Below are 17,054 nucleotides of genomic sequence, written 5' to 3'. Positions count from 1 at the left end.
ATTATTAAAATTTTCTGGATCCCCGGACATTCTAACATCAATGAGAGTGAATAATCTGACCAAACTGCCAAAAACGCTACCACATTCACACAATCATCACCTCTTAAAATTATCTCTCGCATCGATGTATTAAATTTAATTAAAAACAAATACACAAATTACATGGCACCAACAATGGAAATCTAAATCCACCAAACAAAACAAAATATACATCACTGGCCTTTTCCCCTTAAACTATCCAGAAAGTTCGAAATCATAATTATCACGCTAAGAATCGGCCACACAACTAATGTCCAAAGAAGAAGCACCGATATGTACCGCATGCAGAGTATGCATCAATAAAAACATATTTTTACCGAATGCTGCATATACAACAAGGACCGAAAAAATTCCAACCTCCCTGAGTCACTCGCCAAAGCCCTCATCAATCAGGACCTCAATTCATTAACCAACACAATCAAATTCATCATAACAGCAAAGTTAACAAAAAAAAATATAATCATATCATCTAAAGTTCAAATTCTCATTATCTTAAATATTTACATTAAACTATTCAGTCACAATTAGTCACAACTTATAGCCAAACTACACGTAATTCAGTAATAACGCCTTTTTGTTTTCCTTTTATTTTTCTTTGCTCTCACTAGTATTAAAATCATCAAATGACCATTGTTGCCGAGGGTTTATTTGAAAAAAAAAATAATACCATATTTTAAAAAAATTGAACAAATTCTTCATTTGTATAACTAAGAATCAAGAATCTAAAAGTAAAATTATAAATCACTACAAATTTAATTTATAAATTCTCTACTTTCTATGTACAGTACATTGGTTTATTAAGACATATTTTTAATATTAAAAAGAAAATTATTAATTATTATGTTTTTTTTTATATTTCAATTTTACCAATAAAATACAATTAATACATATTTATCATAATAATATTAATAACAATTAATTAATTTATATCATTAGCGCAATTAGAAAGATTAATAAGTTAAAGATAAAGAATTAAATTAAAATATATTTGTAACATATTTAGATATTTTAAAGAGTTATAGAAATTGAGCTATTCATTAATTGAACAAAGCACAATTGATAAACTTAATTTAATTATTGATAATAGGTATATTTATCTATATTCTTTTTAGTTTTAATAATAACATCAGATTTTACATTCTAATTGCGCCAATAGTTCAAGCTTTATATCAGTGGTCGGCAACCGATAACCCAAATCCGGCCCACACATCTCTTTTATAAGGTCCTCATTAAATTCCAAAACTAGTAAATGTCATTGAATATTATATCAATTTTATGTATTGTCTGGCCCGTAAACCCTTTTTAATTTGTGAATGTGGTCCAAGGGTCCACAAAGGTTGCCAACCACTGCTTTATATCATTAAGTAAATTAATACAACAACTCAACTATTTACCCTAGTTAACAAAATTGTACAAAATATTACATAAATTAATGGAAGCACAGGATAAAGCTCTTGGTATTTGGAGGCATATCATTAAAATAATCCACACTATGTATTATAAAAATTAATTAGAAAAATAACTAGGGTAATCCATACAAAATTAATTAATAGTTATATTTTGTTCCAAGAATATAACTCCAAAATTATACAATGACAAATACAATTGTAATTGTTGATAAACTACATGCATTCTTATAAAGAATGATTGAAATATTTTAAGTCAGCATTTCACAGAATTAACTAGTCTTTGTATTAGCTAATTTAAGAATATATCCTAATTGGATAGATTCCATTGACATGGCTAGAGTAACTTAATTCCCATATTATAAAATATTGGAAATTAATCCCTAATCATATATTTACTAGTATCATCTATATGGTGTTCGTCTTTTACATGGTATCTATAAATTAGTGTAAACTAATACTCGTTAGATAATTGCATGAATACTACCAAATATTTTGACTTCAGGGTTTCGAATATCATCCAAACTTTGAATTAATTTAAGTTCATTAGATTTTATTGAATCTTTTGAATTTATGTCTGCCACAAAAAAAAAAAAAATAAATATGTTTACACTTTAATCAAATACAAATAAGCTATAACAGTTATTTGATACTTACTTTTAATAGTTCGTTGTAAAACTGCTTGAATAGTTGCAACTGTATTTTCCATTGTTTTTTTCAAGTCATTATTAGTTAAATTCATCCATATTAATATTAATGCAGTAAACAAATCACCAGTACCAATAAAAGATTGATTGATTAGAGGAATACTTATTTCAACATACACTTTATCTAATAAAATAAATATGTTTAAATATTTATCAAAATAAGTACTTACTTAATTTATTCTACTCAAAAAATAGAAACTAAAATAATGTAATATATTATTAATAAATTAATGTATTTATTTACATTTTTATAAATATAAATAACTAAAAATGAGTAAATATAACCATACTTTCTCTTGCATTTCTTATAATCTATAATAAATTTTAACATATATATATATGATTTTTTTAGTACTTTTATTTTTTACATAGTATTCGTATTTTTCTATATTATTTTTGTTAAACTAATTACTTTCCTTCTTATTCTGATTTAGAAAAATTAAACTAAAAAACTTATTTCTTGAAATAATTATGGTTTTTGTTAATTTTTTTTTATTTATCAAAGTAATAGGATATACATTAAGATGATAATTAACAAAAATACGAACCATTAATATTTCTTCCAATACATTTTAATTCATTATTTGAAGATATATTAGAAGAAGATACAATAACAGTCTTACAACCTTGTGCATACAATAAATTTATTGCTTCTTGTATGTCGTCAGAAGTAGTTATAGTTTTACCTGTTAATAACCTAGTAATATAATTAATCAAACAATTAAAAAAAAAAAAAAAAAAAAAAAAAAAAAACTTACTCTAACTCATATTCATTAGGTGTAAGAATATCAGTCAAGTTAATTATTTCATTTTTATAAACATCCAATATTTCTTTAGGAACATACATTTTTTTATTATCACCCATTACTGGATCACAAACTGAAAATACAGACTATTAGTTTTTTATTACATTAAATACAAGATAGCTATAACAAAATTAATCAATTCACACAATGTTAAAGAATGAATTTTGTTCTATAAATCCCAATGTATTATTATTCGAAAATATACTAACATTATTATTTATTACTTATTAGTTAAGCCTGGATTTTTATCCAAAAAATATTATGAAATATGCATATATTTATGCAAGCAAAAATTCAAAAATATGCAAAAATAATTCTTTAATATGTGCTAAAAAACCATAACAAATATTTTACATCATATACTATCACAAATTATGGAACAAGTACCAACACAAAGTTACAAAATATGATTTTAGACTTTTAAAATGGAAGTTTTTACAGTTATTAAGTAGTACAGATTTATACTTAGTAAAACTCTTTTCTACAGCATAATATTTAAAACAGTATATGTCTTAAGGTGAGAACTTTACAATGATTTAATTTTCATCGCTTATTTCTTCACTTTGTTTTAATTTGAGAATACCCTGGGTTTTTGGACAATACTTACAAGAGTTTAACAAATTCTATGCCTATTCCTCCTTTTTTTAATAGATGAAATACTTGACATGGAACAGAAAAACTATAGATTTATTATATATACAAAAAATATTATAGTATAACAACACTATCATTAACTAATAATATGAAAGTATATTTGTTGCTTAATTTGTTGTAATCTGTTTCCATGTTATCGGATGGCACCACCACTATGTACCAAGCTATTTGAACAATAGGCTATTAATCAGTCTCTCTGACAACAATTAATGCTTGAAATAACTTTTATAATAATAAAATCAGAAATAATGTAATGAATACATACTTCATAAATTGTAAAAATAAGAATAAAAACATAAGCATTAAAAATTTAATATTGTGAATTAAAATACAATTTAAGTATTTTTTCATTAATTATTAATAAAATATGAATTTTTCCTGTAATTATGTAGAAATATGCATTCATTGACATTTTTACTCAAACATACAAAATATGCAAAAACAAAAATTATCCATAGGATTCTATACAGAATGAGACATCAACATTTGTAATCAAAATTATTCCAAGTTAATTGTAGAAGAAAATGTATTTGCTTAAAAATCCAAGTCCTACTTATCAGCATTTATACATTATTTCAATGTCTATAGATTTTAATATGTATTTCAAACTGTAAATAGTTCATACATTTATAATAAAGCTAAAGAAAATGACTATAGGTTATGATAATTAAATAAATTTAAGTTAACTTATCAAATATTTATCGATATAAAATAAGGTCAACGGATTTATTTAGATATGAAATGTTTAAATTTTATAATTCCCTTCTAGTGCATTTATACAATAGGTATATAAACACTATAATTCTAGTTATTATCAAAGCTTTGAATATAATTAATTAAAGTCAACGAAACACATAAATACCTACCATAAATTAAATCTGGATTTTTCTTTTTCAAAATTAAATAAACTTCCGCAATTTTCTTTAAGAACATTGGGCATCTAATATAACCAGTCAATAAATAAGAATAATTATGTAATTCATTTTCGACCAAACCAGTTATTAATTCCACTAAAAAATATATTAATTTAAAATGTAATTATTTTATTATAAATCTAATAAGTTTAAATAAGTAATATAATGCATCAATTACTTACACAAATTTTTTTCATTTAATATTTGGCCATAAAAAGTTTTATAACCAGTATGATTTGATAATTGAACAGAATTTATAGCATCGACCTCAAAACCCATTATCTTTAAAATATTTAATGGTTAAATATTATTTAAAATATAAAATAATATTTGTACTAACCTGTAATGGAAATACAGCACACTTATTACCTACGTATCCACTGACAACATGGCTTTGAATAGAAAGCACTCTTTTAATAGGTTCCATTATATTGGTTTAAAATAAAGAACCTATATAAATTAATATAGTTTATGAATAAAAATAAATAATTAGATGGAATTATTAATTCAACAAAATATATTATTATAATATAATAAATTAAAAAAATGTGCAGGAAATTGATTCAGTAAGTAATATTTGTTCATATGTATAATATAGTAAGTCATAAGTAGATATGGAAATTTCAGTGCAGATATCGAATAGTAAATAACGAAAAAAAAATTTATATGAATTTATTTATATTTCTTATTAAAATAATATTCAACCTAAACATTTGAGTGGACACAAAATTAATATATCACTATAATTAATTGTTTCTGCCTTAAAAAAGGCAACATAATTATTATGTTATTATATAATTATATAATTATTTATTAATAGTTTATAATAAGTTAGGTAACTCTAGTAGTTATATTGATTCAACTATTTTTTCTCATTTTATAATCCATTTTCAAATAGTTCATGTATTCTAGTCAATAATATTATATTATTATCATCAATACCTGTACTAAATTAATATAATCTGTGGTACAAGCACATTCTACATATAAATGTAATTCATTAGCAAATACATAATGAACATACAAATATTGATTAAACACGATATGCTATAAGTAATATGCTAGTATATTTATAATTTAATATTTGATAAAAGCTTGCAATAAATTACAATTTACTTGTAGCGTAGTTATGCTACTGCAGTGTGTTCTCAAATATTAAAACTAAAATAACAAAACACACCTTTTATAAATTTTAATAAGTAATAATAATAATAGTACATACCTAAAAAATGTAATAGCAATTAATTTTTTATCTTATGATGATAAAAACCGTAAATTTAGTGTCTGTTGTCAGCAGAACTATCTTATGTAAATCAATAAAATAAAATATTTAAATTGAATAGTAATAAATGTTCAAATGATATAGTTAGGTATAATTTCTTTTTAAACTATTAATGTTCATTAATACGACTAAAACTACAGGTTAACCAAAACACAACTTACGTCTTCTAAAGTGTGATAGCAACTGGCTACGAAAGTAGGTGGTATTGTAGTAGTGACAAGCAGCGGCGTACGCAGGAATTTGGTATGGGGGGGGGATATCATAAATATGTATTATTTTCAATCATTATTCTTTATTATTATACAAAAAAAAAAAAAAAATGCAATCAGGGCGAAAATTCATCCTTCGGGTTTTTACATTAAATTCATCAATTATTTGTTCTATAGATAATGGAATGTCTCGATGTATGTTCATTAACGCCAATCCATTTAACCATGACTGCCCCGTCATATTTCTTATATACGTTTTTAAACGTTTAGGACTAAAAAAAAGCCCATGGGGGATATATCCCCCTTCACCGCCCCCTCATACGCACGTCGCTGGTGGCAAGGGTAATGAAAAAGAAAAAATTGAAAACGCCCGGTATTTATCGAAAAATATTAAACGGACATGCGTAATGCTTGATTCATGTTGTTGACGTCATTTTGTCATGGATTAACAACTTAAAAAACGTTGACTGTTATAAATTAGGTACTAAAAGGAAGTACCTACTATTCTGAAATTATTAATTATTATATACATTATATTGTATTTTTTTTAAAACACTTAAGATTCTGCAAAAATGGCAATTGAAACAAGTACCAAAAGACAATTACAGATATTTTTATGATATTTTTAGGAGACGTGAGAGACAAGTGTCAAAACCCTGAACGCTAAACACACTAGATAACTTACATTCAATTTTCATTGACAATGAAATATACCTAATTAATAATTGAGTTGCTGATCTTCTCGTACTAATTGTTTATAGAAATAGCTATCCTATTATATAATTTATTTAATTTTTAATAATTATTAATGACAAAATACCTACCTATCTATATTGTCTTGCAATTAATCTATAATTTTATTTTATCAGTCACTAGGTAATACTTGTTAATTGAAAGTTTTGAGTTTAATGAGTTTTAACTGGCAAATGATATTTCTTTTTGTTAACAAATGAATTGCCTATACAACCAATCTCTACTCTTTTGGTTTCTTTACAATCCTAAATAGGTGTGGTTGATAATATAACAATAACCAAGGGGAAAGTTTATTTTTTCATTAGTACTATTTATTATCATTCTGCAACATTTGGTAAAGGAGTTCCACATTATATTTATTTTTTAATCAGAGAACAGTAAATTTATTAAAAAAAAAAAAAACTCTCACACCCTCATATATGAGGGCATATATGCATATATGCATAGGCACAAATAATGAGTGGCTGGGGGGCTAAGTACTCCCTAAAATTTGTAAAGCTCCTCCTCCAAAATACTTACGTTATACATACACTAAATTACTGTATAACACGAAACAAATTTTATATCTATTTTTGTTCATACACCGACATAGGTAATGCATAATATGAATATTTAAAGGAACGTGTTACCCAACAAGTTTTTTTTAAATATATTAGGGATGGGCCGATCCTAGAACCGATACTTGGTATCGGCCGATATTGGTGGTATCAGAAATATCGGTTCCTATCGATTTATTTTCAAAACCGATATTTGAACCGATATCGCAAAAATTACTTGTGATTATAATATTGGGTACCGGTTTTATCGGTTTGTGGTATTGGATTAATTTTAGTATCGGTTCATGGTTTTGCCAAAAAAGTTGATTTTTTTATGTAATATATTAAAGATCAACTTAGTTTTTACTTGTGATTATAATATCGGATACCGGTTTTAAATCGGTTGTATATATCGGTATATCGGGTATCGGAAAAAAGTGGTATCGGCCCATCCCTAAAATATATTTAAACTCGTTCAAGTAGCAATTACGTTACCAGTCAGTTCATCCACTTGCGAGAAATCATGTTCGGCAATGCAAAGGATCAATTTATATTTAAGGTCTACTATGTCTCAAAAACGGTTCAATGGATTAGGTATAGAAAAAGATATTCTTGTAGACGTTGAGGATATTTTAAACGAATTTTCTAAAACAGAAAGAAGTATAAAACTAATGTAATTTACTTATTAATAATTTATTTTTGATTAAAACATACTTATTTAAGTATTGTAAATTGATGATTTTGATTGGTACACTTAATTTGAGTGTAGCGAGGAAATTTTTTTTTTTTTTTGGAGTATAAGTGTCAATAAACAGTTCTGTGTCGTCTGCCGTCGAGCACGCATGTTCACTACGTCACGCACACAATTATTATCAGTTTATTATTTAATTATGTTCACGTGTTTTGTACGATAATACGCAGACCCGTCTGTCATGTCCCGCACTACTACCTTGAAGTCGACCAAACATAATTTGTCGTCCTCCTCTTCATCAAATCTCGATTCAAGTCTAAAGAAAAGTTAGTCTTATGTGTCGTCAAATCGGTTCGCTCCCCTCACCATGGCTGATAACCTCCTCGAGGTTTTTAGTCCCCTTCCCGTCACAGTCTCACCTTCGACTCAACATGAACCTAGTACTCTACCATCGAAACACCTTGGTGATGAAAAAGTCGAGGTTACGAGCATGTCTGCACCGCCAATTGTCATAAGTAATGTTACTAACTACGCCTCGTTAAAAGCAGATCTAATATCTCTGGTGGGTACCGATGGCTTTACGGCTACCGCCAAGGGTTCCTCTCTTATTTTCAAACCTCATAATTTTGATGGTTACAATAAACTAGTCGATTACTGTAACGAATCGGATTTAGAATGCCATACGTGGGCACCCCGTCATATCCGCCCTTTCAAAGTGTTTATCCGTAATCTGCATTATACTATTCCTGTTGAAGATATAGAGAGGGCCCTCCGGAATTTGGGCTTCTCAATCATAAGTGTGCTAAACGTCCGCCACAGAATTAGTAAACAAGCTCTATCTCTATTCACCGTTGTCCTATAAGCAAGGGATTTTAACCGGAGTATCATCCAAATATCCTCCCTCCTTAACTCCAAAATAGTTGTCGAAAATCCGTATCAATCCCGTTACCCTCCTCAATGCAAACAATGTCAGCGATACGGTCACACTCGTTCCTACTGTAGCGAATCACCACGTTGTGTCAAATGCGGCAACAACCATTTCACCAAGGACTGTGTAAAATCTTCGGAACTACTTGCAAAATGTGCGTTATGTTCTGGCGCACATACCGCGAACTTTAAAGGTTGTCCTTCATTAAAGAAATTTATGAACACCTATCGTAAGAATCATAAGAATGGTCACCTCAAGACCACACCACCTGTACCACCATTAGTGCCCTCAAAACAGTGGCGGTTCTAGAGTACGGGCAGGGTGGGCAGCTGCCCGTACCAAAATTTTTACGTTCACCTTAAATGGTTCACTGTGATGTTTAAACAAGTAAAGAATTAAGGAATTCAAATATATATTTGTTTTTATTATTTACACTTTCATAAATAAAAAAGTGTTTAATTGGTTAATCAGTGTTTAATTGGGAAATCTTTGTTTTTGGAAGCTTCAACATTATCTGATGTACATCAACAAATAAGTAATTATGGCGAAACTTTCACTAATTTGAGAAAAGTAGTTGAATTATCTATGGTAATTCCTGTATCCTCAACTAGTGCTGAACGAAGTTTTTCTACTATGCGGCGTATTAAGACTTACTTGAGAGCTACAATGCAAAATCCTAGGTTGAGTAACCTTGCTATATTATCTATAGATAAAGAGAATTCGAAAAAATTGTTAAAAGACCCAACTCCTGCTCTTGATATGTTTGCAAAAATAAAACATAGAAGATTACAATTTCAGATATAGTAAAAATATAGTTTATATTATACTTTATCATTATAATATGTTAAATTATTTTTTATATACCTAAAGAAAAAAGAATATATATATATCTAATTTGAATTATTTTTTATGTGTATTAACTGTTAAAGAAAAAACTGTAGCTTAGGAAAATTTAGGATTTAAATTTAGCTTACAGCTTACTTATAAATGTACATAAGGATGTTATAAATTTTTTATCGGATAATAGCAACATTTGGTTTCTCTGTGAAAACAAAAAATATTTATTACTTATTATTTACAAAATTACAAATTATGTATTATAAATTACAATTATGTTTGGTTTTTATTAAACCATTTTGGCACTGGTAAAAACGTGTATGATATTTTTTATGGTTAAAAAGTTTTTTTGAAATTAAAATCTGATATTAAAATTTTTTTTTTTATTAAAAAATGTCAGCACTTTTAAAAACGTACATGATATTTATTGAAGTTAAAAATGTAAGTATAATTTAGTAAAATTCTGTCACTGGTAAAAACTTGTATGATGTATAAATTCAAATTTGTTAATTTGGTTTTCTTCTAAAAGTTTCATAGCATTTCTAATAAATGTTTCTTTTTCAATTATAATTGCTCTGCAAGTATTTAAGTGAGTGCTTCTTAATTTTATATGGGTATCCTTCTGTACATTTTTTAGAACATCGATGAATACAAAAATATTAGGATGAGCACTGTAAAACAAAGCGTTGAATTTCGATTGAAAAGCCTCACAAAATATTTTATCAGTCAAGATTAAATTATCTAAATAAGTTAGAAAACCCAGGCCGCAATTCGGATTAAACTTTTTTTCGTTGATATTTTTGGGGCGCAACTAGTATGCAGCCGTAATTCGTACGTCAATTAATAATTTAATTTATTGTAATAATGATTTAATAATATTAATAATTTAATAATTGGCTGCTAAATGCTGACATGAAGAAAAAGGCAATATTTTGATTGGGTGGGGTTGGCGACACGTACGTGCTGGACTACCTAATCAAAATAATTGTACTGTTCTACTAATAGGCTTTATATCAATTGCGCCGAAAATCGCAGGTGAAGAAAGAAAAATTATTGGATAGAAAAAAGGTATACATCTATTGGGTCGGTGTATAAAGGATATAATTTATAGGTACATCTATTGTGCCGATCGATATTCGAGTTAATTCATTTTGCGATTGTCTCATTGATAAATATATTGATCAAAATGCAACTTTTTCTCCGTATTTATGGTCATCGTGTACATATCAGGCGAAAAAACATCAAATTCCGGTGAGGCATTTTACTCAGTGTTTGGGAAATATTTTTATTCACCTCATCTAAATATTTTTGTTTTTTATGAAGTTATAAAAATAGTGTGACACGATAATCATAGTACGTGTTCTCTTAGTTATCATAAATACACAAAATTCTTAATTTATGACAAAAAAATAAAAAGTGAAATAGACTTACCTAATTATATAACTAATTAAACCTAAGAAATTTTAAAAATTTCTAGGATTAGTGTAAATAACCACTTAGTGGAGGTAAAATTTGCTGTATTGTCAACTACCTATATGGCTACCAATCCGCATGTGTGATTAACATATATGGCTACAACCCGCAAGTGTGATTACGCTATTGCAATTGACTCTTGCAAGTAATACGTAGTATACGTATAATTAACTATTGTTTGGCTGTGCTCAGTGCCGCAACTACAAAATAGGAGGCCCGTGTGCGGTAATTATATTAGGCCCCTTCCTAGGAGTTATACGTCTTATTTTTAAGTATCAATTTTTTTAGGTTTTCAAACATGTTTCACATCAGTTAGTGTACGATATATGTATATGATTAAATGAAATTCCTACAACTGTTGTATATTATACTTCACTCCATATTAAAGTAGTAAATTTATTTAAGTAGCTTAGGTAGTTATATTGTATGTCTACTCAAATACTCAATGGACTCATTGTTAAATAAATATTAAAACAACCTTACCTGAAATTTGAAAAAAATTTTTTTTATTATAAAATAAATGTGTGTTTGTAAAGTGTAGTTAATTTCAGGCTGGGACTAGCCCCCCCCCCCCCAAATTTATGTAAAAATAGGGGCTTGTGAACGGAACACTCTGCACGCCCGGTTTTTGCGGCACTGGATACAATATGTTTACGTAAATAACGTATATACATATTCACAGTATTTTTATAGTGACCTGCTTATTATGCAATATATAAAAAAAAAATTTATAATTTATATTTTTTTTTAACATTTTTGTTAGATATTAGTCCATTTAGTCTATAACTAAAAAAATGTATCTTCCTCGTGAACTAATGTAAAATTAATATTAAATTTAGCTTAACAAATAGCAGTACTAAATAGCAACTTATAGTATTACTATTATTATATGTAAACTATTACGTATTCAACACATTTTCTGCAAGTTATAGCAGAGATCATCGTAGTGATTTTACAATAACAATAATTTTAAAAAGATTAATTAAAATTCCAAACTAAATTCTTAGTAACATTTCACACATTGCTTATTCTTAAATAGTTTAATGTGCTAACATTGGACACTTTTTATTTTTAACATTCGCGCTCATATACTTTGGATTCTGGACAGAGGAAGGATTTTATATTTTAATCAGTATAAATGCCAGCGTTGAAATTATAAACAAAATTACATTTAAAAATAATAAAAATGATAAGTATCATTATAACCTAATCATAAACTCACATATAAGTATATGTTATATAATGTTATATACGTTTATAATAAAAAATTCTAAAATATTAATTGGCCACGTACCTAAACATACAAACAAATTCACTAGGCAAAATTATCGAAAAATACAGAAGTAAGTACGTCTAACTGAGTAAACCGACTCGTATCGACCATTATTATTTCGTCATTGACAACGTTCGCTCATTTAATCACGTTGTTATATCCTTCAACTTCTCACCGTGTCCGTATAACCCGTGTTCACGAAAAATGGAAGAACAATGCAAACATACATTCGTCAACAAACCCTTTTACAAGTGGTTTCATAAGTGTAACAAATGCGGAAGGAGAAAAATATGGAAACCGATCTCGAAATGCTCGGGCTGCAAGAGTTATTACCATCGCAGGTGCATACAGCTGGACGGCGACGCGTGCAACAAGAAAACGGATCACGTCAAATCGACGGTACTGAAAAATATATTGCTAACAGAAGTAGGCGCTACTAACCAGTTGATCTTTTTCCGGTTAACCCGTTTTCGGTGACTTTCTTAATGTGTAATCTCTCTGCTGGCCAGTACGCCAGCACCCACTGCAGCCTTATTCTGACAAAGAAATGTCGTAAACTCTGCTTATTATACAACTGTTGTGGGTTTTTCATTTGTTCTTCTCTGGAAACTTTTCAATTCATCATTATACATACCTATAATCACATATCAAGTATACTTCGAATCAATAATTATTTAAAGACGTCACTGCATTTAAGTATTTGTTCGTGACAAACTCGTATATTAGGCCTTTTTGATTAAATTATTGATCAAATATGAAGGTGGGATATTGATTGGTGATGAGCAAACCAAACCCAAAACCAAGACTATGGTAGTTAGTAGTAGTTAGTATATTATTACTATTATTATTTAATCTTGGTCTTGGAGAGCCATTGTACTCTATTAGCCATAGTATCAAGGGCAGCCATAGGAAAATTCTCAAGGGGGAACAAAATTTTATTTATCAATCTATTTATAATTAGGAATGACCCACGATATAGGAAGGGGTTTATAATTTTATATTATACTAATAAATTATATAAATCAAACTGGAAGAGTATAAAATAATAATTATTTAACCACTTTACAATAAAAGTAATTTATTCAAATTTTTATTTAATTAATAATATAAATTGGACACTTAGAACATTAGTTATATTTATTAAAATATTATATAAATATTATTGTGGTGTACACACACACACACATATTCATACCGTATTTCTGGAAATACACAATATTTTAAGAATTGATAATCGTTACACGGGGATGATATTAAATATTTTCATATTCTAACCTGATCAGATGACAAAAATGATCAAACTGCACGTAGAAAACATCCATGACATAACTCCCGAGGACGGTCACGTCGCCGAGAACTGTCCGGAGAAAAGCGCCGATGGTTCGTGCGCCTTGGAAACCTGCGATCCCGGTACCGGAATCGCGGTGCTGAATTCCGCGGACGTAGAAGACGAACCGGTGCCCAGTTCAGGTGGAAACGCCGAGGATGGAAATTCTTCTGGGATGACGGTCGACGAGAGCAGCACAGCTCCAGGAAACGACGGGACTATAAACGAAAAATGTTTTATAAATATCTTGGACCCCGGAGAAGATCTCGTCACCGAGAACTGCTCGAAAAGAAGCGCCGATGGTTCGTGCGCCATGGATGCCTACATTCTCGATACCGGAATCACGGTGCAGAGTTCTGCGACCGTAGATGACGAACTGGTGCCTAGTCCAGGTGGAAACGCTGAGGATAGGAATCCTTCTGGAACGACCGTCAACGAGTGTAGAGCAGTGGTAGTAAACAAAACCCGAGCACTAGCCAATATGATGTCATTGTCGGTTCAAGAACCGGCACGGAACGTTTTGAGTAAGGAGTGGCTTTATTTTTTCGTATTTTTCTCGTCCATTTGACGAAATCAACAAACAATAATTTTAATTATTAACAAAAAAAAAAAAAAATCCGCGTGGTGCAACACCGTGTAACAGCTGCAGATGTTTGCCCGTTCTACATTGATTTTTCTCGGAGCAGTTGGCCCATTCGTACACTTCTGATATGGAAGCCGATGGCGGACTGTGGCGATTCCAAGATCGCACTGCGCTTGCCACACCGCCGAACCAAAGCGGATAGATACAAAAGATGTGAAATCACCCAGGAAATGCCATTGGAGTAGTTACCGGTATTCTTGTTATATTTTACTCGTTCTTATTTTGTTCGAAAAACGTCAATATATCTCGTAACGTCTAACATCTTTGGCAAAGACTAAATGGAATAGGTAGTTCAATTTTAAAAAAAATTGTATTTCATCGTATAACATTACATTTATAGTTGATTAGAAAATAATAAAGCTTACATCCTATTTTGCTTTTCTAGAACTATAAAGAAAGATAACCGTTTAAAATTATTATTATAATTCAAGACAAACAAATTGGGAATCCCTGTTGTAGAGGTTTTAAGTATGTGCGTTGATAAACTAGGTATCAACGGTTAATTATGAATCGATTTTCGTCATAATTATAATTCAAAATGTGTTGTAGTTCACATAGAGTACTGAATATAAAGTACCTTCGTGGCACAGACAACTTTGCGATACTATTTGTTGAAAGGTGTAATGTAATTCCCTATTTTATACAATTGACTTGAAAATGACATTTTTCCTTATAAACATGGTCATTCTAAGGATCAATTTAATTTTCAAATCAACTGTGTAGTATGGAATTGCATAATACGTTTACAAATAATATCACTAAATTGCCCATGCCCCAAAGATACCTTATGTTCACCCTATACAATTGATTCAAAATTAATCGTTGTTAACATTGCGCATACCTAAAACCTCTGACAGTTATTTCCGAATTGTTTGCCTTTTATAATAATAATTTTAAGTCCTATTCTTATTTTATAATGCTGGACAAACAATAGGACGTACGTTTGATTATTTTAAATAAAACATGATACGACGAGATGTTTTTTTTGAAAATTGAACTGTTCATTCTTATTTGTCTTTGTATGAGATGTTAGATATGATGTACGCTTGAAAATTGTACTATTTGTTTTATGCAACTTTAAGAGAAAAATTAAAATAATATTTTTCTGGAACCTCATCCTAGACTAACCATGTATTAGTCACTTATAACTGGAGTTGTCATCAAAAAGTTTCAAGACCGGATAACATCTTAATTCTAACACTAACTCATAAATCAAAATTATATAAAGAACGATAGATTAATAAAAACACAATATATATTATATCATGATTATATTTCCCACCTTCTCAGATAACTAGATGAAAAAAATTGTCATCACATATGTCCAAATTGTTAGCCTGCAGCCTGAATGTCTGCCTGATAAATTATGATAATTCGCTACCGCCCCGTCGGCCAGAGATCAATAAAAATATATAATTTTGATTTTGACTTTTGACGTTTTTAGTATGTTTCCATCGCAACGTCATTGTGATAATATGATCACATATTCGCATCAACGCACAGTAGGACAGAATTTAGGTCCCAAAAATAGTATAAAATACATTAATAAATTCCCAGGGAATGTATACATTTATATATAAGATGTCCTAGTGATGGTTAATTAGATTTTATAAATAAATTTAATAAATGTTATGATTTAAGTATACTGTGCACAGTGCACGCTGACATTTATATTTAGATATTGTTTTCAGACATTCTTGTAATATTATAATTTTTATCAGTATTTGGAGTTTGAAGGCAAGTCTCGCAAATTATTAGAATTTATTTTTAGAACCAACCTATATCATATATTTGTGGTATATTAGGATATATTTAAATAAACACATTTTAAATAAAATGACTTATAGTGTTTTATTTGGTTTTATGTTTTATATTTTATGATGACATCGATTAGAACGTCCCTTCCGGTCACACACTATCTAAATGGACAAGAACAAACCGGCATCGACTTGTCGAAATTAAACGTTCGCTATCGCTTTACTTGAACACATAAATAACATTAAATACATAATAACAGTGGCGTGCACAATCCTATATTCATTTGGAGAGGGGGGGGGGAAACTAATTTTTTAACACCACCCATTCCAAGTGAAAATGATATACGTTTATTAAGAGATTCGTTGAAAATATTCGGTCCACTGTTTTAAGCAAACACGACAGCCGTAGACTTTTTCTTGAGTTATGTTAGTAAGTATGCTTGTGAAATAGTAATTTTCAAATGGGATCTAGGCTCCATTTATTTGCTCTTAATTTTGCACACCACTGCATGGTAAGATATTTTGACGTGACTTTGACCTTTCGTTTAATGTGAATCGACTTTTAATTTAGTTCCACAGCTGGTTCAAATACTTAAGTATAAACAACAACTTTTTCTTATTGATAAAACGTAATACAGTTTTTAGTTAGGTACCTAAAATAATTATGCAATTAATTGTACAATAGATGTCAGTTAAATTAAATATTAAATCAGATCATACTTGATACTGTAATAGCATTTTAAATGAAAAATTTAGAGATTTAAAGAAAAAAAACCCTGTGAAGAAAGAAATAACCAAAACATGACAAATCATTAAATA

The 17,054-nt window shown here is 29.0% G+C and overlaps 1 protein-coding gene across 4 annotated transcripts; it reads right to left on the bottom strand.

The window, feature by feature from the left end:
• Window positions 1–1,574: 1,574 nt before the first annotated feature.
• LOC112686157 (pyridoxal kinase) lies at window positions 1,575–6,058 on the bottom strand. Of its 4 annotated transcripts, none has more exons than XM_025558341.1 (8): window positions 5,970–6,058; window positions 4,867–4,976; window positions 4,709–4,808; window positions 4,479–4,622; window positions 2,911–3,031; window positions 2,701–2,849; window positions 2,103–2,276; window positions 1,910–2,022 (listed from the first exon to the last, which is right to left on the bottom strand). In XM_025558341.1, the coding sequence occupies exons 2-8, from the start codon at window positions 4,951–4,953 to the stop codon at window positions 1,910–1,912; spliced, it is 888 nt and encodes a 295-aa protein (XP_025414126.1). In that variant the 5' UTR covers window positions 4,954–4,976; window positions 5,970–6,058. The 4 variants fall into 4 exon arrangements, with proteins under 4 accessions (XP_025414128.1, XP_025414127.1, XP_025414126.1 ...); XM_025558340.1 differs by lacking the exon at window positions 5,970–6,058 and adding an exon at window positions 5,749–5,958; XM_025558343.1 differs by lacking the exons at window positions 4,479–4,622; window positions 5,970–6,058 and adding an exon at window positions 5,749–5,955 and having other exon boundaries at window positions 1,575–2,022.
• Window positions 6,059–17,054: the final 10,996 nt, after the last annotated feature.

The sequence above is a fragment of the Sipha flava genome, unplaced genomic scaffold, assembly GCF_003268045.1.
Source record: "Sipha flava isolate LNK unplaced genomic scaffold, YSA_version1 2_pilon_pilon, whole genome shotgun sequence".
Taxonomy (NCBI): Eukaryota; Metazoa; Arthropoda; class Insecta; order Hemiptera; family Aphididae; genus Sipha; species Sipha flava.
The sequence above is the reverse complement of the archived record's forward strand: the minus strand, read 5'-3'. Positions and strand labels throughout refer to the sequence as shown.